Source organism: Egretta garzetta, unplaced genomic scaffold (assembly GCF_000687185.1).
Source record: "Egretta garzetta isolate BGI_Z169 unplaced genomic scaffold, ASM68718v1 scaffold115, whole genome shotgun sequence".
Lineage (NCBI taxonomy): Eukaryota > Metazoa > Chordata > Aves > Pelecaniformes > Ardeidae > Egretta > Egretta garzetta.
The window spans coordinates 278,314-299,752 of NW_009259791.1; the positions used below are offsets into that span (position 1 = coordinate 278,314).

The window sequence follows — 21,439 nt, forward strand, 5'->3', positions numbered from 1 at the left end:
CTCACTATTTATGGGGGTAAGATAATTGGCTCATAGTCATATTTGCATCCTGACCACTGTGCTTAGGTGGGCACATTCCACAACAGCCATTGGCTATTGCATTGTTCTCTGTCTCCCCCCACATCCAGTGGGTGCATCCTTCATGACCAGACACAGACCAGATGCATCTATCACCACCAACACAGGTGGTTATCACTTGAAAGAGGTCAAGGGAGGGGGAGTCGGAGGGGAGGGGGGAGCACACCGCCACAGTTGGGCTTGTTCAGCCTGAAGAAGGGAAGACTGAGAGTAGATCTCATAAATACTTATAAATATCTTAAGGGTGGGTATCACGAGGATGGAGCCAGACTCTTCTCAGTGGTGCCCAGCAACAGGACAAGGGGCAGTGGGCACAACCTGAAGCAGAAGAGGTTCCAGTTGAATGTGAGGAAGAACTTCTTGACTTTGAGGGTGACAGAGCCCTGGCACAGGCTACCCAGTGGGGCTGTGGAGTCTCCTTCTCTGGAGATATTCAAAGCCCGCCTGGACGATGTCCTGCGCACCCTGCTCTGGGTGAGCCTGCTTTAGCAGGGGGTTGGACTGGGTGATCTCCCAAGGTCCCTTCCAACCCCTGCCACTCTGTGATTCTGTGAATATTAGTAAGCTGTGATGAGTATTAATAACTTGTAAACGTAAAGCCAGATCCATTTTGTAACCAGGTAGATTTAACCAAAAATCATGTGGTGACATTGGCTTTGGTCCAGCTGCACCAGGAAAGGAGGAGGAAAAGGAAAGAAGTCCTCATTTGCAAAGTGATTTTTCAAACTTGTCAAGCCTTGCAAATACTCCAAAACTTCCTTGCAGTTTTATTTTACTCAGCACATCAGCAAAAAGGTGATGTGTTTCAGCTTGAAAATGAACTTAAAGACCTATAAACTGCCATTTTTTTGTACCTAAGACTTTTGAAGTTGATTCATTTTCCCTTCCAGTAACTTCAATGGGAGTGGCATCATCCCCATGTCTCCATAACCCATCAGGATCAGAAGAGTTAAAAAGCCCCTGTATAGTTACAGAACTTGACAGATCAGCCATCCTGATATCTTGAATCTCGTGTGGGATTTATCTCCTGACAGGGCATTATAAATTACCGTGAAATTCCCTAATGAAAATTTTTCTGTAGGAAAAGTCTTTGTAACATCATCTCTGTAGGAAAACTGATACCAGAGATTTATTTTTTTCTGTTCAGTAGGCTTTCCTGTTTGTATCGTTACAGCTACTGACACAAACATATTTTAAACATCCTTAATTACACTTAGAGCCTTGTGAAAATAATGTCAGATCATCGAGTTAAATGTAGTGACCAAAACAGTCAAGGATTGGGGACTTGGGTTTGACAATAAGAAATTACATAAACTACTTTTTCAGTGAAAAAAGAGACTTGGTGTAAGAATGGCTTAGTGTAAGGTAAGTTGTCTAATATAAGTCATCGATCATGTTGGGAAGTTAAATGGTGCTGCTGATTTGTGTTGTTTCTGGAAGTCGGTAGCAGAAAGATGAAATTCAGTGGAAGAGAAAAAGTGACTATTAAGCCAACAATCTCCTGTCTGTAAACCTCCCGGCAGTTTAATATCCAAGTTAACCTGGGGTGTTGAATTAGGAATATTAATCATGCTAAATTCAAAGTTCATCTAATGCTGTATTGTTAAAAAATATGTGCACATCAATTTACTCACGCAAAAAAATATCACAGAAGGCAAAGAGCCTGCTAACTGGAATGATCCTTTTCTTGTACGCCAAACTCCAAATTCCTCATGGTGGTCTTCCAGGGCAGGATTAATTAAAAAAAAATACTAACATCAAGTATCCTTTCTACTTATCAATGTCTCCCAGGTTTGTGTAATCTCTTACTGAAGCTATTACTGGAATGCCTTATAGATCAAAATCATTAATTAAACATTAATTCCCTTACAACATTTTCAAAACCTTAATTTCAGTATTGTACATTATTTGCCCACCACAGCAGACTGTCTTCTTGCAATCAGTATTTAATAACCTGTACGGTTTAATCCCAACGTAATGTATTTGGCAATGACAAATTAAATTGAAAAACCCCGCTGTAAATCTAGATGGGACACTGTGATGCTTTTTTTACTGTCTTAATTCCTTGCTGAAAAAACCCCACAGTCTTGCCTTCCTCTAATCCGTACGTGCGTGTTGTTTTTCAAAGGGGAGATTATCATTCTTGTCTTTACTTTTGTATACAGCTTAGTGAGGGCTGGACCAGAGCAGTGAAGAGTCAAATCCAACAGCTCGTAACTAATGCACCGAAATCTTGTATAACTGAAGAGCAAGCAGGTATTCACTGTGTCTCTCTACTGAGATGGTCACGTGCCTTCAGGATAGATCTGCTACATGAGCATCTTGGCAAAAATCAGCCACTTTGTTGCAGAACACCACTTACATTTTTGGCAGGTTACCTGCAGGTTTCTCTGCAGGTCAACTGCGTGCAGAAGGCTCCTGTGGTTGTGGTTTATCATTTACGAAGAAGTTTCTTCCATCCTTGTTTGAGAGCTCAAGCAACACGTGTTGACTCGGGCCGGGGTTTTGAGATCCAGACTGCATGGTTTTGCTGGGGCTCTATATTTTTCCTGTGGATTTTCTGATGAGACTAGCCCAGGCTGTCTACAGCCTTTTCAAGCATGCCATCACTCGAGCCCCCTCCCTGGACTCTCCTGGGCAGGAGGCTCCCCAGTGCCCAAAGCCACTATCACTCCCTCATCTGATCTTCGGAAGCTTGTCAAGCGGTTGCTGTGGGACAGGAGATATTATTGCACAGAGGTCCATGTGTCCCATGGATCTACCAAGGTTTGGGAGGGATACCTGGGCTGGAAGGATTCACCCCTGAACTACCCCTCTTTCTGTGACCTCCTGCAATGACCTGGACAAATGTCCACCAGGGAACTGGTGGCATGAGCCTCTCCAGTGGCTTCTGTTTTATAGCCCACAGTTAACAGGGTTTATCTACACATGGTAGTGAAGTCAAATTGGCACTGGCTTCCCCATAAACAGCGCAAGGTCCCCACGGATGGGGGCTTTGTATTTGGGCTGGTCTTCTTTAACCCAGCCCATCATGTCTTCAACCTGGTGACTAGCAGTAGCCAGAGTAAAACAAGCATGGCTGTGGCCAGCCAAGCCTACCATTACATCTTTGGATGCAGGGACTCATCCTAGAAGCCCAGGACAGGTTCTTCGACAAAATCATTGCCCCAATCCAGGATTTTGGCAGTGGTGCTTGTATACACCTGGATACCACAGATAGATAGGTCCATCTCCGTGTGCCAAGTTTGGAACAAAGCAGTGGTCATTCTGGTAGGGACGGAGCCCATTCCTATCGGAGGGCAATGGAAGGATTAAAGGAAGTAAACAACATCTACAGATCCTTCGGAGTTATTAATATCTCATCAACAGTGACCTTTCTATCTGGGTTTTAAATGAAGAAAAGGTCATACTGGAAAACAAAGGGGGGAGTAGTAATTGGGAATATAGAGAATTGTCTCTGTAGTTATTACTTAACTGATTTAGAAATACTTCAAATGAAGAAGGAATAACATGGGTAGGTATCTGCAGAGAATCCACTTGAGTTTTACTTTACTGGAGTATTTGAAACTCAAGGTGGCGTTTGGGCATTTGCACTCACTGGGAAGGCAGAGCAGTACGGTCAGTGCAAAAGATGCTTCACAAATTATTTTGAATGTTGTATTATAAAACCAATTAATCCCTTCTTTACTTAGCCATATCTCTTGGGTTTTGGAAGTGGAAGGGTATCAGACAGTTTTATGTGGGGCTGGAGCAGCTGAGGGAACAGGGGGTGTTCCGCCTGGAGAAGAAGAGGTTGAGGGGAGACCTTATTGCTCCCTACAACTGCCTGAGAGGAGGGGGGAGCCGGGGGAGGTTGGTCTTTTCTCCCAGGTAACAATGGATAGGACAAGAGGAAATGGCCTCAAGTTGCACCAGGGGAGGTTTAGATTGGATATTAGGAAAAATTCCTTTACTGAAAGAGTGGTCAAGCATTGGAACGGGCTGCCCAGAGAGGTGGTGGAAACACCATCCCTGGAGGTGTTCAAAAAACATGTAAATGTGGCACTTTGGGACATGGTGGTGGTGGGTTGACGGTTGGATTTGATGATCTTGGAGGTCTTTTCCAACCTTAATGATTCTATGATTCTATGACTTTTTACTAAAACAGCTTGGTTTTCATCTTGAATAGAAATGCATGTTTCAGAGGAACTAGATCCCTCTTAATATTGTGTTTCTCTGTGATAGCCATTGCTGTAATTCATACTCCAGGAGGCTCTGCCTGCGGTGAAGCCCTTGCAGCAGTATTTTCTGCATGCATCCCTGGTAACTACAAAACCAGGACCCCATGAAGGGTCTGTTCCCTCCTCCACCCCCTCACAGCACCCCTTTCCTCCAGGATGGAAAATTTGCTAAAGACCATTCAAAAATTGACTTTTAATCCATAGGTTTATTGTATGGCGGGGTGTGTTTTTCAGAACAGATCTCCCCCATCCTGGTTATCCTGGGAGAGAGCAGGGAGCTGCATGCTCCCCAGCTCTGCTCCTTCACCCTGTCAGCAGGGACACCAGCTCATGGGACAGGTTGGGTTCATGTGTTGGTGCCTCCAGTGCCTACAGGTGCCCATCAGGCTTCATCTCCAGTTCCTCAGATGCTCTGCCCGACACCACGGCCCCAGCAACACCTAGGCTGGCCAAGGGCTGTCCCCATTTCATCGCTTTTAAAGCAAGTCAGCAAGAAACTTTTAGCAGGTTGGACACCCTCAGTTGTAGAAGAATCATTAGAAAAATCTTCTGTGCTCGCAGGGTTGTACAGCAGGAGGTGCCAGCAAAGTTTGGCCACATGCGTTAGTCAAAACCACATGAAAACATTATTCGCGGGTTTGGTCTGGTTTTAATCTGTCCTGCCTGGGAAATTTCTTCCCTTTACTGTTTTTTAATTACATTAGTTGTGGTTTAAATTAGTTTAATTAAATTAGTTTTGGGTTTTTAAAAAGGATGGAAAAGATACGATGTTTCTCTTCTGGAAGTCAGATGGCCATGTTCTGTAAGCTCCCAGACAGGCAGCACGTAACGGGGGGGGGATCATGTGCCATTTCTATAGGCGTTTTGGGTTTTAAAACAGCTCTTACACGTGGTTTCATGGAAGTGCTGCAGTCACGAAGTGCTTAATGTGAGTTCTGGTAGCTTATGTCAATCACCCAGAGTGGGAACACTTTGGTTATAAAGGAACAAATAAGCTTCGTTTGGTCAATGACCACTTAGAAAACTTGAGCATTTCTGGATTAAATAATGCTTGAGGTTCCAAACTCAGTAAATGAGAGGGAAAAGAAACACGATACCTTTCTAGACTTCATTTGACTATTTAAGAGAAATATATAAGATACAACCAGTGTGAGAGAGTCCACATGATGCGGTTACTCTGCGGTGGATGGCTGTCTTTCCCAAGAAAAATTCAGTGGAGAAATTCATGCCCTGAGGCCCGTATTTACTGCTTGAGGAGTAAGTTAGGTATTTTAGGGATGTCATTATTTACAGGATCAATATTGCTGTTAGCCAGACGGCTGGCTAAGCACAGGCAAATATTGTCTGCTATAATACATTTATCCGTCTATCGATCTATCTCTGCACCCGTTTTGCTGATCAAACAGGCAGCTACAGCAGGACCAGGAGCAGCTTATTCCTGGTTTTACCACATCAGTAACAGGATTTGCCTCACATAACTTCCCACTCAAAAGCTATGTGAGCAGTTAGCTCAAGCAAATGTGGAGCCCTACAGAAAGGGCTAAATGGATTCACCCCATCTATTTTAGACAGGACCCATCGCCTCCTGGGAGTGCCCACCCCAGCTAAATGCAGCCCACATCCCCTCCTGCCTCCCAGTCTCTCAACATCAGAGAACCATGATAACACTTTATTGCATTACTTACAGCAGCAGATGCAATTTTAGTAGAGATGGGTCAAAGTGAAAAGGATGGAGACAAAATGTTCCCAAATTCAGAATATTCAAACGGAGGGTGCAGAGAGATTTTTTTCAGGTCTACTCCAGAAAATATGCACAGTACTCCATGCCAGTCTAAGCTGTTGCTTACTTGCTAGGAAAATGTGATCTAGTAGAAGGCTTATACTGACCAGAGGGTGATGACCCACGGTTCCTCACCTCCACACAAAGCAGGAATAGCTCCAGCGAGACGGGTGAAGCTAATGAACAAGAATGGATCTTAGCTGCAGATGGATCCAAAGATGGAGAAAGAAGAGGTTTTGAAATTTCAAATGAGATCTGGTTTTAAAAATCCAGGTGATTCATAGAAAAAACCCTCATGTGACACATTTACTGGGCTTGTTCTACACCGAGGTGTGCTCAGGGGGAAGATAGGGAGACTCATGAGTTGAAAGGTCCCACAAAACCTGGGTGGGAGCGAGGATGCTTTCCAGGAACCAGCCAGGGCACGACAGAAACGTGACAGCTGATTTTTGCAGAATAAGACGGAGGGCAACACACTCAGATTTATGTTGTTTACCTCCCCATCAGATGGATGGTGAAACGTGGCTGCGCTGGGGATGGGGCTGCTTGCCGGGCAGCCAGTCACTCCCTGCATCCAGTGCTTGCCACTGAATCAGTCCTGCCACCGCCTTCACCACCCGTGAAGGGCTGATTGAACGCACTCTGACGCCAGCAGCCAGGTTGCTAAAAAGCATTGCTGGCTCATGACCAAACCTGACCAGCCATGGGGTTGGTTTTTTGCGATACAGTTCCAAGAAGACAAAAGAGACAAGGGCTCTCAGTTTTCACCTGGCAATACTAGTTGTCACCCCTGTTGATAAACAGATGGTTTGAAACCATCCTCTTTTTCTGGAAATGGGCAAGGACTTTCCAGACAAATACATGCAATGCTCTGGGAGTTCAGTCCACACAGTGGAGGCAAAATACACAATGAACCCTTGGTGTCTTGATGACGATCACCTAGGGCATCTCTGATACAGCTCCATCCCTCCATGCCCAGAGGACAGGCTCGTCCAAGTGGCACAGCTTGGGCAGTACACAGAAAGGAGGAAGCCTCCCTGGGTCTCACATGGTTCTTCTCCAGGCTGACACGGGGCAGGAGATGGGTTATATATAGCTATGATTATTCATGTTCTCATCTAGGAATTGCTAGATTGATTTACGAAAAGCTGGGCTACATATTGGGGATAAGAGGGGGGAAAAAAAGTTTGTGTTTGGTTTTGGTTTGTTTTCTATTCTATTCTATTCTATTCTATTCTATTCTACTCTATTCTATTCTATATACCCTACCTGGGATAAATTGTAGGCTTTTCTTTTCCTTTGAGGCATGAAGGGCAGTTGGCGCCAGGCTTGGGTGAGCTGTGATTTGGTGTTATCTCAAAAGAAAGCGTCGCTGAGCCTAACAAAAATGATCATTTAGCAAAGCGTGTAAGCATGAGTAGACCTATTGGCCTCAGCTGGCTTTAGTCTGCGCCTGAAGTCAGACAGACAAAAAAACCCATCGCTTTAAAGTGCAGAAGAGGAATTTGACTAAAGCTGCTGTAATAAATAATCTCACGACAGGCAAGTCATGCAAATTCGGTGAGTGTAGACAAACAGGATGGGAACCATCTGGCCAAGCTTTGAGATAGGTGAGGCAGTTCAGACACTTTTGTGCCACTCTGGGTTCACGTTACTGTCCATCTGTGGAGAGCCGTGGGCCACCTCCTCCCCCATCATCCATCTCCCAGCCCGTGGTCCACCTCCTCCTCTGCAGTCCACCCCAACATGGAGGAAGCAGAGCCAACATCGCAGAAGGCCAGCGTGGATGAGAAGGGGACACTGGGCTGGCCTCAAAGGCAACAGGTGTTGGATGGATACCCAGTGAGCAGACAACTTGGTCCCTGCAGCGAGGACCCTTGGTGGCTTTGCCCTTCTGCACTCTCAGATGATGCATCAAGGTGTCCTCTGTGGCTACATGTGCCTTTTCATGTATTGTAATTTACTTGTCATCTTTGACTCTTTAAGACTTTTAAGATGATGACTATCTGAGATCAGATTACAGCCCTAGCTCTCCATTATACAGTATTTCCTTAATTTGTTTGGTCATAAGGATGATGTAAATAACTGCGAAACTGGCCATTTTGAAATTTATCTTCTGAATATCTTTGTGTGTATCACCGCAGAAGGTGCAATTTTCACATTACTGCACAAAGTATATCCAGTCAAAATCCTATTTTATCACCTGGAGATGTATGATGTGCAGTGTTTCACTGTGGCCTTTTTTGGGACTTGGGCTCTTGTAATTCTAAACCTGTGAAAATAGGTTCTAATTCTAAACCCGTGAATAACCCCAGCGATTTTCAACTGAATTCAGCATTGCAAATATTTCTGTTTGATGGTAAACGTCTCTGGGTGTTGCAGTGAAGTGTGAGAGCAGCTAATAATCCCCTGTGGTACCCACTGAAGTGGTGTAACCAAGCGGAAAGCCCACTGAGCTGAAAAATGCTTCTTGCTCAAGAAACGCACTCGGCGCCTGCGTGCTTCCGATGCCCCGTGATGGGACATCTCCCAGAGGGGCGGGAGAGCCATGGGTGGGAGAGCCTCTGGTACCCACCAGAGGTCTGATCCAAAGTTCATTCAAGGTAAAAATGACGTTTATTTTTGCAGGTTTTTTAATCCTTTTCCCGCTAAATGCACTCAGCTTTTAGAAAAGGATGCTTAGGATATGAATGAATTTAGCTGAAGAATTTAAGTGGTGGGACACAAAGTTCCTGGACTTTTCCATTCCATCTTCATCAGGGATGAAGTTAAACCAGGTTTTTTCTTGGTTTAATCCTTGCCTTGGATGCGGAGTAGGAGCAGCCAGATGAGTCGAGCCTGAAAGACCATCCTGGTGTGCGGGCTGCGCACGTCTGGTTTGCACGAAAATTCATCAGCACCGGGCTGGAGAGGAGATACCTGCAAGTTATCCCGGTGGATATGTGGGGGTTTCCCTGTTCTGGGTGGAAACAGTAAGGGGAATTAAAACTCCTCAGCCCCAGGCTGTCTAAAATGAACTCAGTAAGAAGCAGCCGGCTGGTGCTGGAAGCGAGACGTGCAGCAGCGCTGGGCAGGGATGCGAGGCTCCGGTCCGCGTTTGTCGAGGACACAGATGCGATGCTGTGGAAACGATGGGAAGTGGAAGCTGTGCAAGGCTGGTGCATCGTGTACAAGCTCAGCCCAGGGAGAACACCTCCACCACACGTCCACTGCTTTTTGTAACATGCAGTTTGCTCTGGCAATCACTTTCGTGTTCCTTTTTTCTTTTTAAATTGTTTTTAGTCTTTATTTTTTACCTTCGGGGAATGCTTTAACAGCAATTTCACAGGAATTTAGTTTTGGTTTTATTTGTAATAAATGTTGCATTGGAGTGTAAAAGGAATCCACAGGAGCAATTACTGGTCACGACAGACTGAATAAATTAATTATCTTTGGCTTTGTTATTATTTTCATCTGCATAATGATGACACAGGCTGGTCCACTGACTACCGCGTGTTTAGGGGAGGAAGAAAAATTCTCTGATGGCCTGTGGGAGATAATTAATTTGAACCTCCCTCCGAAAAAGGTGTATTTTTTTTTTTGTGGTAACCTCAGTGCCAAGTCCTGAGGATGAACAGGTTCCTACAGATGATGCCAGAGGAGACAGAAATCAGACTATCCTGGAAGGAGGGAAGAATATTCTTCCCCTGACCTTCACGTGGGTAAAGCCACTGTGCTTCCCATTGCAATCATTTGCCTCTCTGCCACAAGGTGCTAAAATAGGGCTGAGATACAGCCAACTTCTGTAGCAGTTGGGCACTATAATTAGCTCCCTTTGACAGAAAACACCCTGAGTTTGGCCTAATTATGGCCAGTTGATTTTTTTGCTATTTCTTTATGACTTCAGTTGGAGGAAGCAGGTGCTCATGAGCTCCAGGACCAGCAAGCATCAATAACCACAGCAACAACAAAAATACCATAGGCTAACTCTAGAGAAAGTACAGAAAAATTACTTCCAACACCGAAATTAGCAGAATAAAGGACAAAATAATAGCCTTGCCATCACTTTGCTTTCACAGGAGCCTTCAGCAAAGGTTTTTGTGTCCCTCTTCAAACCTCTTCTCCTCCCTGATTTTCTGCTGCGGGTTCAAAGAGTCAGGGAGGTCCTGCAGGTTCCATAGTTTCAAAAGCTGTGGAGTCTTTTTGTGCCTGCCTGGTCCAGCTGGAGGATTTCAGAAGCGTATGGATTCTGTGCTCCAGAAAGGGCTGTCCTACAGCATCTTGCATTTCCTGAGGACAAAAACTTGGTTTTTCTTAGTTGCGGGGTCCTTGTTTTTCACTCTTCAGCTGAAGCTGCAAAGGTCCTTCTCCAGACAAGACTGTTCAGTAAAACAACCCTGGGAGAAAAGCCAAACAGTGAAGCAGCCGTGACACCTAGTGGTGCTTCTGGTTATTTCAGTACAGAGAAAAATACACACTATAAATAGTATACTCTACTATAAATTCATATATATATAAAAATACATATATATGACCACCCCATGATGAAAAGGACAAGCCTTCATGACCAACCTCCACTTTTCCTCTATGATGGGGCTGCAGGAAAAAAATTTTAATCACTTGTGGTGACTTCATTTCCCATGGAGGAGTAGGGCTGGTCAGCTGGCCAGTGCTTTTCTTTGCTGCAATAGAGTTCGAAAAGGTTCCCAGAATATAAGAATAGAAGAAATTGCTTTAAAAGAGAGATTTAAATGTCATTAATTCCGTGAGTTTTCACCAGTGCCAAGGCAACTTTAGGGATGAATAGGAAAATATATTAAATATGTTAAAAATGTAAGAATGGGTATATTTGGTGAAAGCTGATTCTGTGCGTGAAGTAATAGATGAAGATGTGACTGCAGCTTTTCAGGATGTAGATCCAGAGGGATCTCACAGAGACCACAAGGTCTGAAATGCTGCAGCTGGAGTGACTTCACTGCTGGAGCTCCAAATTTAACTGTAAGTACACGAAACGAGGATTACCCCTCGTGTTCTTAGTTTAGACGTCTGTCTGCATTTTGTAGACATTCAATTTTAAGAACTAATCCTGAAGCAAAGAATTTCTGTAGAACATTAACTTGGTCCTGCAGAGCTTTGCACAGTGAGACTGCTGAGTCAGCAAGATTTAAGCGAAAGGAACCGCCTTGAAGAAAAAATCCTCTCTTTACGAAGAGGCTGGGTATTTTTTATGTTGTCAGTTATTTTTGCAAGGACAAAGGTGATATCAGCACAAAAAAACCCCTCCAATCTGTGCAAAATACTTTTTTCTTTAGGTGCAAACCAAATCCCTTTATGGTATAAATCTCTACATATATTTTATTCTGGGGTGGTTAAGCCGCTAGAAAAACAACGGACAGAAGTTCTGCTCGCCACCAATTCCACAATGCCTGAAAACAAAAGCAGTTTTAGTACAAAAAAGTTGAACAGATGCATTTGTGAAGCTGCTGCAGCCAACATTGGGATTTCCAGACTGTGCAGACGACCTGTCCGACTGCTGCAAATGATCTGATGGCATCCAATAAAAGGTAGCAAAAAGGCATAATTTGTCAGCTCAGCATTTCTTAAGGCATCCACATATAATCAGAATTAAATAAGAGTTGCAACTGAGCCTGGCCTTGCGCTTTCATGCTGAAAGCATGAGTCCAGGGGAGGTAGGTGAGCATCGCTGCGACTAAAGGAATATCTGCTAGAGGGAGAGGTGTATCAGCTGGGGCTAACAAAAGCCACTAGTTCCTCCTCCAGTACTCCACAGCCCAGCCATGTGGTCATCCTGAAGGTGTCCTAGCGATTTCCTCATGACGTAGCAGATGATGAAAATGATGGGGGAATAAGGGAAGATGGAAATAGCTGGATCTGCTGCTTTGCACGGTGAAGGAGCTTATTCCATGTCCCTTGTGACCTCTGGGGACACAGGACCAGACCTGATCTCTTACAGGCTGTCCTAGATTTAACCAGGTTCAGACCTTCTTCTTTGATGTGGCTTTTGGCTGCACAGGGGGAGGTTGTTCCCACTCTTTACCACTCTCTCGTTTTTCTGACGCTGATTTCCAAAATTATAGCTTTCTTAAACCCCACAGGGATAAAAAATTAAAATCGTTGCATGCCTAATTACGCAGAGACAGAGGAACCACAGTGTTTCAGGGCTTCTGAGGTCCAAAGGTAGGTGCTGATTCCCACCACTGTAGCTCTGTTCCTTGGGCTGCATCAGCTTTCAGCTTCACTATCCCAAAGACTTAAAAACCAGCACGGCCTCCAGGGAAGGACAGTTGAATTTATTTAGCACACGGATTCGCTGTTACTCAGTGGAAGTCTCTTTCAGGGCAAAGAATTAACAGCCAAACCTAATTCCTTAGGACAGGTGGACAAGCCAAGGAAAGGCTTTTCTGGCGTATGCATTTCATGGAACCTACATCCCGTTTTATTCCCACTTCTTCCTGGATGGCAGAAGCTCCGCAGGATCCCGTATCCTTCTCCAACACCAGGAGAACCCCGTGCAGCATTGCTGAGACCAGAATTCGCCCCGAACTGCTGTTTTCCTTTTGTGAATCCCTCCCACCTTCAGATCTGCTCCACTCCTCATGCCCAGCAGGGCGACCCAAGCACCTGGACGGGCAGGTCTCCCAGACCCGAGCATTTCCAGTGCCATGGGGCAGCCCCAGCTCTGACAACTGTGTTTTTAGCAAACTGGATCGTTGTGCTCGGCTGCCCCTTCTCCAGGAGGGAGAAAGGCGGCGGGATGTGTACGGCTGCTCTGGCTGCAGCCCAGTGAACTGCTACAAAAGCCCGTCAAATGCCAAGCTTTTCTTTAAGACCTGGAGTTGCTGAAGCATTTCTGGCAAAATTTACTGAATAAAATGAGTAACTTCTGGTAAGTCCCTGATACGTGACAGAGCCAGACTTGCTTCAGATCACACAGCAAAGGGGGAAAAAAAAAAAGTATTTAGATGAAGAGGATCACAGGTCTTCAGCAGCACCTTTCTTCCCGGAGAAATCCAAGCCATGATGGACCTGAAAGGGCCAGTCTGGGGCTGGCAGGCTGCGGGTACCAGTTTGGTTTGGCACTACTAATACTGAAAAAGAAAAAAAAATTAAAATAGCGATACTAATAGCAGTACCCCAAAAGTTTGTGTGATCTTTCAGAAACAGACAACAGAATATAAATTATTTTGCTGAAAGCAGTATGGGGATTGTGCAGAAAAGGAGCAAGTGAGACGACAGCACTGACACCCTGTGAGCTCCCAGCCGGTCCTTATCTCTGCGCTCTGGAGTCACACCAGAAGTCCCAGCAAGCCCATTTCCAATTCCTTAGCAGATGCTGCCAGCCGCAGCTCTGTTACTGCAAAATCACAGGCTGTATGGAACAAATAAAGCAGGTTAAAGCACAAGCGTGGCTAATCCCTCCAGAGGGAATTCTCACCTCTGATTTTCTCTGGTCCCTTTCCAAAGGAAAGGAGAGCAGCGGTCCAGCTCCTCCTGGTGACTCTCCCAGGGCTGAGTTGCTGGGACTATTTTTGCTTACAACCTGTAAATTAAAGTATAGAAAGCCACAAACTAGCCTGTTTTTAGGAAGGTCACCACCCTTGGCTGCTGGAAGCTGGATATGGGTGAGGCCAGGCTTTAGCTTCATGCCTGGGTCCTTGCCTTGATCCCAGGGAGATGGGGGGAATGACAGGTTTGTTTGCACTAACTTCCAGTGGTAGGAGGTGATGATGCCACTAAAGCTAACATGATGCATGAGGATTTCAAACTGCAGGGTTGTTTCAGTGGGGGTAAGAATGGGAGACAGAGATCAAACATCAGCTGGTGCCAGGAGCGTGGGTCCGGAGTCATCGCTGATGTGAGTAAGGGCTAAACCAGCTGAAGAGCTTGTCCCTGGTTTAGCAAGCCCCTAAACACAGGCTTTCCCTCAAAGGATGGCCTTCCTGCTAAATCCTGCCCGCTGGAACCTGCGTTTGCCCAAGGGATATCTTTTGGCTCTGGCCAGCACCAGGAGACAAACCTGTTTCTGATTCTGTGTAGGAAGCCTGGGGTATATTCCATGCTATTAAATATCTGCCCACAATGTCCATTTTGTGGCTCTACCAACTGTGTTGTTTGTACAGCTGCTAGGCTGAATACAACCCTAAGTTTATTAATATGTTTGAGTTTACCATACGGATCAAGAGTGTGACTCCTGCCGTCATCCCAAAGGATTTCTGCCCAGCATGATGTTCACCACAACGTTTGTGGCATAAGGGGCTGCAGTCCTAGGGCAGTGAGGGGCTGGGAGGGAAAAGATGGAGCAGGTCTTTTGCTGGCATCAAAACATCCAGAGTCCAGAGGAGGGCAACAAAGATGATGAGGGGACTGGAGCATCTTCCCTATGAGGAAAGGCTGAGGGAGCTGGGCTTGTTCAGCCTGAAGAAGGGAAGACTGAGAGTAGATCTCATAAATACTTATAAATATCTTAAGGGTGGATGTCACGAGGATGGAGCCAGACTCTTCTCAGTGGTGCCCAGTGACAGGACAAGGGGCAATGGGCACAACCTGACGCAGAAGAGGTTCCAGTTGAACGTGAGGAAGAACTTCTTGACTTTGAGGGTGACAGAGCCCTGGCACAGGCTGCCCAGGGGCGCTGTGGAGTCTCCTTCTCTGGAGATATTCAAACCCCGCCTGGACGCTGTCCTGTGCAGCCTGCTCTGGGTGAGCCTGCTTGAGCAGGGGGGTTGGACTGGATGATCTCCAACCCTTGTCATTCTGGGATTCTGTGACCTTTTAACCTTGCTACACAGAAGGGAAATGCTACTTCTTATTTGCCATTTAATATGCAGTCACAATTTGGAAAACTTTGAGGTTTTGTGTCTTTATGCCATGATCGGGGTGCATGTCCTGTTACAGAGAGGTCTGCAGGAGCAGGACGCTCCCGACCAGCGTTTCCTTCAGCCCAGAGATAAGTGCCGACAGTCCAGGCACTTCATACTCCCCAGCAGTTGTGCTGTAGTGAATGCTGAAGACTTTGGGGTGCAAGAAGCTTGTTTCAGTTTTGAGCTTCCTTTTGGGAAGTGGCAGGAGGTTGATGGAACCCTACAAGCACCCATGCCAATCAATGTTACAGAAAAAGTGGCGGGAGGAACTAAGGACCCCAGCAAAGAAGGCATCATCCTGCTTTCTACCTCTCTCTTACAATAACATTTAACAGAGAGATGAACGTATTGATGGGCCAGCTATGGAAGCAGCATCTACTGAAGCTGTCAGTCAAATGCAAGACTCAAATCCTTAAGAAACCGGTGGCAGCATTTAACCTCTGGCTGTGCAAATGTCAATGTGAACAGCAAACACCCTGTGCTACGTGCTGGCAGCGGGATTCCCCTGGTGATCACCTCACGTTGTTGCTCTCTGGCAAAGCAGTGACGGGGCTCCAAGTCCTTTGTCATGACCGTGGGGTAGAAAAAAACGTGTTAAAGGCTTTACTCAAGAAAAGCAACCATCCTTTCAGTTTTGTGCCATAACAGACCACCCTGTGTGGTCTGCAGGTCCCATTATTTGAGAAGCTTGGAACTGGACCTGTCCCCAAGCACCGCATTCGCCTGCCTGTCCCTGCCTCCCTTATTTCCCAACACATCTCCCTGGGTTCAAAATACTCCTGGGTGGGAGGCAGGTCCAGCTTCAGACACCTCCTGCAGACACAGCCACCGTGGGCTGCCTCCACGTGGGTGCGTTTCTCAGCTCTTGTTGCAGCCGGTGGAGATTGCCCAGCACTGCGAGGGCTCCGGGAGAGCAATTTGTCCCTCTCCTGGCAGCAGACACCTATGGACAGCGCGGGAGCTGCTCTCTTGGCTCTGCTGACCGCATGGACTCGGTTTCCACCCAGTACCTGGTACAATGAGAGCTGGGATGGCACACACGTACACACCTGTGGTGCAGACACTTTCAGGCGTTTGAATCTGGACCTGAATTTCAGCCTTAGCTGCATACTGTTCAGAGAGCAAAGAATCATAGAATCGTCTAGGTTGAAAAAGACCTTTAAGATCATCAAGTCCAACCGCTAACCTAACCCTGCCATCCCATAGACTTCTATTAGGCGTCTACATATAGGTGTCTAATGCCATGTGGGGTGCCCGAGGGTATCTGAGACCTCTGCGGAGGACTGGCTGATGGGATACAAGACTTAGGGGAACCCCAGGCTTTCCTAGAGAGGCAGAAGGAAGCGGGACAGGGTGCTGCAGGGCGGCTCGGGCTGCACTAGGTGCCAGCCCAGAAGCAAGTGAGTTGAGCTACGCTTCAAATGTTGTGTCCTGTGTGCAAAACCCAGAAGTGGAGATACAAAAATGCTCCGAGGGCTGGAGCACCTCTCTTATGAGGACAGGCTGAGAGTTGGGCTTGTTCAGCCTGGAGAAGAGAAGGCTGCGGGGAGACCTGATTGCGGCCTTTCAGTACCTAAAGGGGGCCTATGGGAAAGATGGGGAAAATCTTTTTAGTAGGGCCAGCTGTGACAGGACAAGGGGTAATGGCTTTAAACTAAACCAGGGGAGGTTTAGACTGGATATAAGGAAGAAGTTCTTTACAGTGAGGGTGGTGAAACCCTGGAACAGGTTGCCCAGAGAGGGGGTGGAGGCCCCATCCCTGGGAACATTCAAGGCCAGGTTGGACGGGGCTGTGAGCAACCTGATCTGATTGGAGATGTCCCTGCTCCCTGCAGGGGGGTTGGACTAGATGACTAAGTGTCCCTTCCAACGCAAAACATTCTATGATTCTATACATGAATTCATACATGGCAACGTGCATATGGAAAAGAGGACGCTGTGTGAGCTACCAGGTGGGTTCCTCCTGCTGTACTTGTTGTATCCATCAAGGCCTCATGGAGAAGAAACACATGGGGGTTGGTGCAGGTGACAACTATGTCTTGGTGTTTCTAAGTGCCAGTGCCTGCAGCACAGTCAGGATTTATTCTGCGATATAGTATCAGACCTGGTGTAAACGGGACACCCTGAAAAACCTGGATGTCTAAAGTTTTTTTGCTGCTCTTAGTGCTGGCAAATCCAGACATTTAAGGGGTTGATGACTTATTTGCATTGCACACTTCTGGCTGATGATGCACGTAAACAAAGCATTAACAATGCAGTCATACAGAGAAGAAACCAAGGCTGGGAGGGATTCAGTGATTTCAGCAGTGACCCAGAGGAAGTGTGCAGCCGGCCAAGCACCACACCCAGGGCCCTCAGCTGCCCAGCCAGTATCTGAAAGAAGAAAAAAGAAATGTTTTGCCATTAGTTTTAAGGAAGTGCCAAAAGAAGTTGTATTTTGTGCATGCAGTGAATCTCCCTTTCATCTAAAGACCTACGAAAAGGAAAATGTTAGCGTGACAGTGCTTTTTTGTCTTCTGCTTCAGCTGGAACTCCTGGGGTAGGTAAACATTAACGTGATGTTCCTTTGGGCATTTACTAGCAGAAGGTCAAGCCCTCTGCAGGGATACTAAGTAGAAAGTCATGTGTTTAATATCAGGAAGATCTGCTTTCAAACAGGATTAAAGCCCAAGCAAGAGTAAGAAAGCAATAAAAATGTTTTCACTAGAATTCAGTTTGCCCCTGGGTTTGTGATTTTCATAGGGTCCAGCTCCAGGATCTGTGTTGCTTTTAAAATGAAGTCGCTTACTTAAAAATGCATCAGGAAGAGACTCCACCCCTTATCTGACCTTTGGGCTTTCTGCAATGGTTGAAAAGTAGCCATCCCACCACCTCTCGGTAACTGCAATGAGATCATGGCCCTGTGACCGCAGGCAGATCTCTAATTCTCCCTGTGTGTTCCCCATGCTGCATGCGCTGGTGTACAGGCATTTCAGAGAGGTAATCAAGCATACGTGTTTCCCAGGAGGGGTGCAAAAGGATCCACCATAGCCATATATACCCTTGAGGTGGTTGGCTGCCTGGTTCTCGTCTTGTGAGGCAGCTGAGGAACATCTGTGGCTGCTCTGGTTGGCCTGGCTTATTCCCCAGCTGGATGCGATGGCGTGAGCATTGCCACTTTGGACCCCTGCTCCGAGTCCTTCAGTTTAAATCCCATCTTACCAAGTTGGACAGCCTGCTTCCACAGATTCCCTTGCCTCTTCTAGACTGGTGGATTCCATCCCTCCCTAAACAGGTTATAGTCATCAGAGAATGTCCTGTTGTTATAAAAGCCAAACCCCTCCTGACAGCACCAGCCACGAAGTCAGGAGTTGATGTGCATGATATGTCTATTTCTGGCTGCCCCCTTTCCTCCAACTGGTGTAACGGAGGAAATGATAACTTGGGCACTGGTATTTTTCACTTGCACCCCCAGGGCTTTATAATCTTCCTTGATTATGCCCAGGTTCTGACTTGTGGTATCATTCGTGCCCCCATGAAAGAGCAGCAGTAGATAGTAGCCTGTGCTCCCGACAAGCTGTGGCACCCTCTCGGCAACATCTCAGGTCTACCCCTCATGACTCCCTGTCAGGCCAGCAGATGGGCACCTCAGTGACCCTCACCCATGACAAGCACTCGTCGTTTCTTTTTACGATATCCACTGTGTGCTGCTGGCACAGTTTCTCCTTGCAGACCTTGCTTGTGGGTGCCTATGGCTGTTAAAGCTTCACATCTGGTTTTAGTTGTGGTGCTGGAGGGTGGAGACTGAAGTGGGGTCCTGCTTTTGTGGGTCACCAGAGTCCAAGGTGCCTCATTCTCAGTGGTGTCCGCTACAGGAGCATGGTTCTGAAACCACTTTTTTATCTCTGTCTTGGCTCCTCTAACACTGTGCAGCCTTTTGACTGTTTCCTGCAATTTGGCAACCTGACGTAACAGATCATCAGCCTGTGCACACCTTACACAGGTACTTATCCTTTCTCCAGGATAAGTTGCTCATCGCAACCTACTGCCTGTACTGAAGTCTCCTTCCTTACCAGTTCTGTTTGTGTGGAAGCGTTGACATCTCAGGGGCTTTCTCTGCAGGAACGCTGGTTTTAACTCTGAGGCTGGTGCCCACCATGGCGGCAGAGACCTGGAGCGCTTTCCTGGGCTGCGGCCCTACAAGCACCGTGGTGCACCGCCCTTCCAGATGTTGCTTCTGGCAATGCCCAAGCTGCTCAGCCTCACTCGGGAGAGCTGCCGGCACCTGGCCAGCCTCCCTGCTTTTCCTCAGGTTTCCCTCATTCCAGGAACCCCCCAGTCCGCCTCAATCCAGCGCTCAGCTACAGAACTGACTGTTGCCGGTGCTGCATACCTCACCGACTGAGTATTGTCCTTAGGTTAAATCCTAAAATCTTTCTTAATCCTTTGGCTGCCCCGCTCTGAGCCAGTGCTGGGTCTGCCCTGAACTTTGTAAGGCAGCCCCTGCCATTGATACTGGAGCGTTGCTAATTGCTGTATTGTTTCTCCCCGGGACTGAATGGTTTCTTTCTAGGCAGATGATTAAATCAGATAAATTAATGTTGGTGGGACAGAGCGTTCTCTGACAGGAATCAAACCACTGCGTTAAAACAAATGAAAATACATTTATTTTTTCTCAATTCCATGTATGTCTGGCCAATTATACATGGTACTGCTGGTTTACATACCCTGAAACTTTTACAATTAGGGTGATAACAACTTGCATCAGTATTAAGATTCAAAAGACTCTATATACATTCAGGTTTTGAATGCAAATGACTAAGGAGGCATTTCTGCAACTGAGGTTTGAAAAAAAACCAAACCCAACAACTCAAATCCTCATCTTACACAATCCTACTAAAAGATTGCAGTTGTCCTTTTGTCATATTGTTTGACTTCATGCCCGAGTTATTTTTAAGCGCTTTTGCAATCCAACAGACGGACTTCTGACACTACACAGCTTAACATAAAAAGGAGAGAAAGAATAACCCAGTGTATAATTTAGCTGTGGTCAAGAGCTCCAGATTTCCCTGTTGACAGGACTGAGGCTCTCCTCTGACCCCTGGCAGTGGGACGGTCCTGAACCAAGGGGAGGGGGATCACTTGGAGACAGCTGGGGTTCTTATTGTTCCCTTTGGTTTTCTGCTATCCGGTCTCACTCATTTCTTGTGTGTGTTATTTTCTAGACCAGTTTCTCTCTCTCCCCCTCCTGAAAACAGTTTTGCTGAGAAACTGCTAAAAGCAACATCTTCCTGTACCCAGAATGCACCTAATACAGTGGCACCTGAATCAAATACTATAATCCCCACAAGAGTCTTAGTGAAAGCCTCCAGTCAAGGAAAAAACGATTTGGAAATGGATCCGGGTATAAATCTTTTAGCAGTGAGTAGGTTCCTTATAAAATCAGCGTGTATGTCCTCCTAAGGGGACGATGTATACCTCACGAGGAGCTGAACATTTGGTTGCTTTTATTATGGTCTCATCCTGGCCTCTATTTTATGGACACAAAGTGAATGAGATAATCAGGATGGAATCAGAGTATGACTTTGCATGTTTACTTTTGTCCTGATGGAATACTTTGTCTCTTCCTGCCCCCCTCCCACATCCCCCTGCCCACAGGTACACAAATACACGCATGAGCTGTTTCTGAAGGCAGCTGATGGCGTAGGTGATGAACTGACCCATGTCTGCAGCTCATGTGCAGAAGTTAAAGCATTTTAAGCCCCCTTGTGGGAAGCCTCACTGTAGAGTTCAGCGGTTTCTTGTGACACTGGTCTCAGGTCAATTTACTCGAGCCTGCAAGAATTGCACATTTTTTAATAAATTAGCTGACTTTGCAGCTTTCCCTGATTTTTCTAACTTTCCTACAAGTCCCAGGTACAAGTCCCAGGTACAGTCCCAAGCACAACTCCCAGGCACAGTCCCAGGTACAAGTCCCAGGTGCAGTCCCAGGTACAAGTCCCAGGTGCAGTCTCAGATACAACGCCCAGGTACAAGTCCCAGGTACAGTCCCAAGCACAAATCCCAGGTACAGTCCCAGGTAAAGTCTCAGGTACAACGCCCAGGTACAGTCCCAGGTGCAGTCCCAGTACAGTTCTCAGATACAACTCCTAGGTGCAATTTCAGGTGCAGTCTCAGGTACAACTCCAGGTACAACTCCCAGGTACAACTCCCAGGTACAACTCCCAGGTACAGGCCCAGGTACAGGCCCAGGTGCAGTTTCAGGTGAAACTCCCAGGTACAACTTCCAGGTACAGGCCCAGGTACAACTCCAGGTACAGGCCCACGTACAGTGCCCCCGCCGCAGGCCGCCGCGGACTACCACACCCACAATGCCCCGCGGGGCTTCTTCCGGCCTCGCCCCGAAACCTCGTCTTTGATTGGCTGCCGTCCCTGGGGGGGCCCTCCGGGCTGAGCCAATCCGCGCGCAGGGCTGCCCGGCGCCGCGCCGGGGTGGGCAGTGCTCAGGCGCCGCGCAGGGC

The 21,439-nt window shown here is 46.8% G+C and overlaps 1 protein-coding gene across 1 annotated transcript in view; it reads left to right on the forward strand.

The window, feature by feature from the left end:
• Positions 1 to 18,077: 18,077 nt before the first annotated feature.
• Positions 18,078 to 21,439, forward strand: part of SUCLG1 (succinate-CoA ligase GDP/ADP-forming subunit alpha) — a 21,078-nt gene continuing 17,716 nt past the window's right edge. Inside the window, exons 1-2 of the mRNA XM_009639605.2 lie at positions 18,078 to 18,082; positions 20,144 to 20,322. Of these exons, the coding sequence (XP_009637900.1) occupies positions 18,078 to 18,082; positions 20,144 to 20,322 (184 nt within the window). The remainder of the gene's footprint in view (positions 18,083 to 20,143; positions 20,323 to 21,439) is intronic.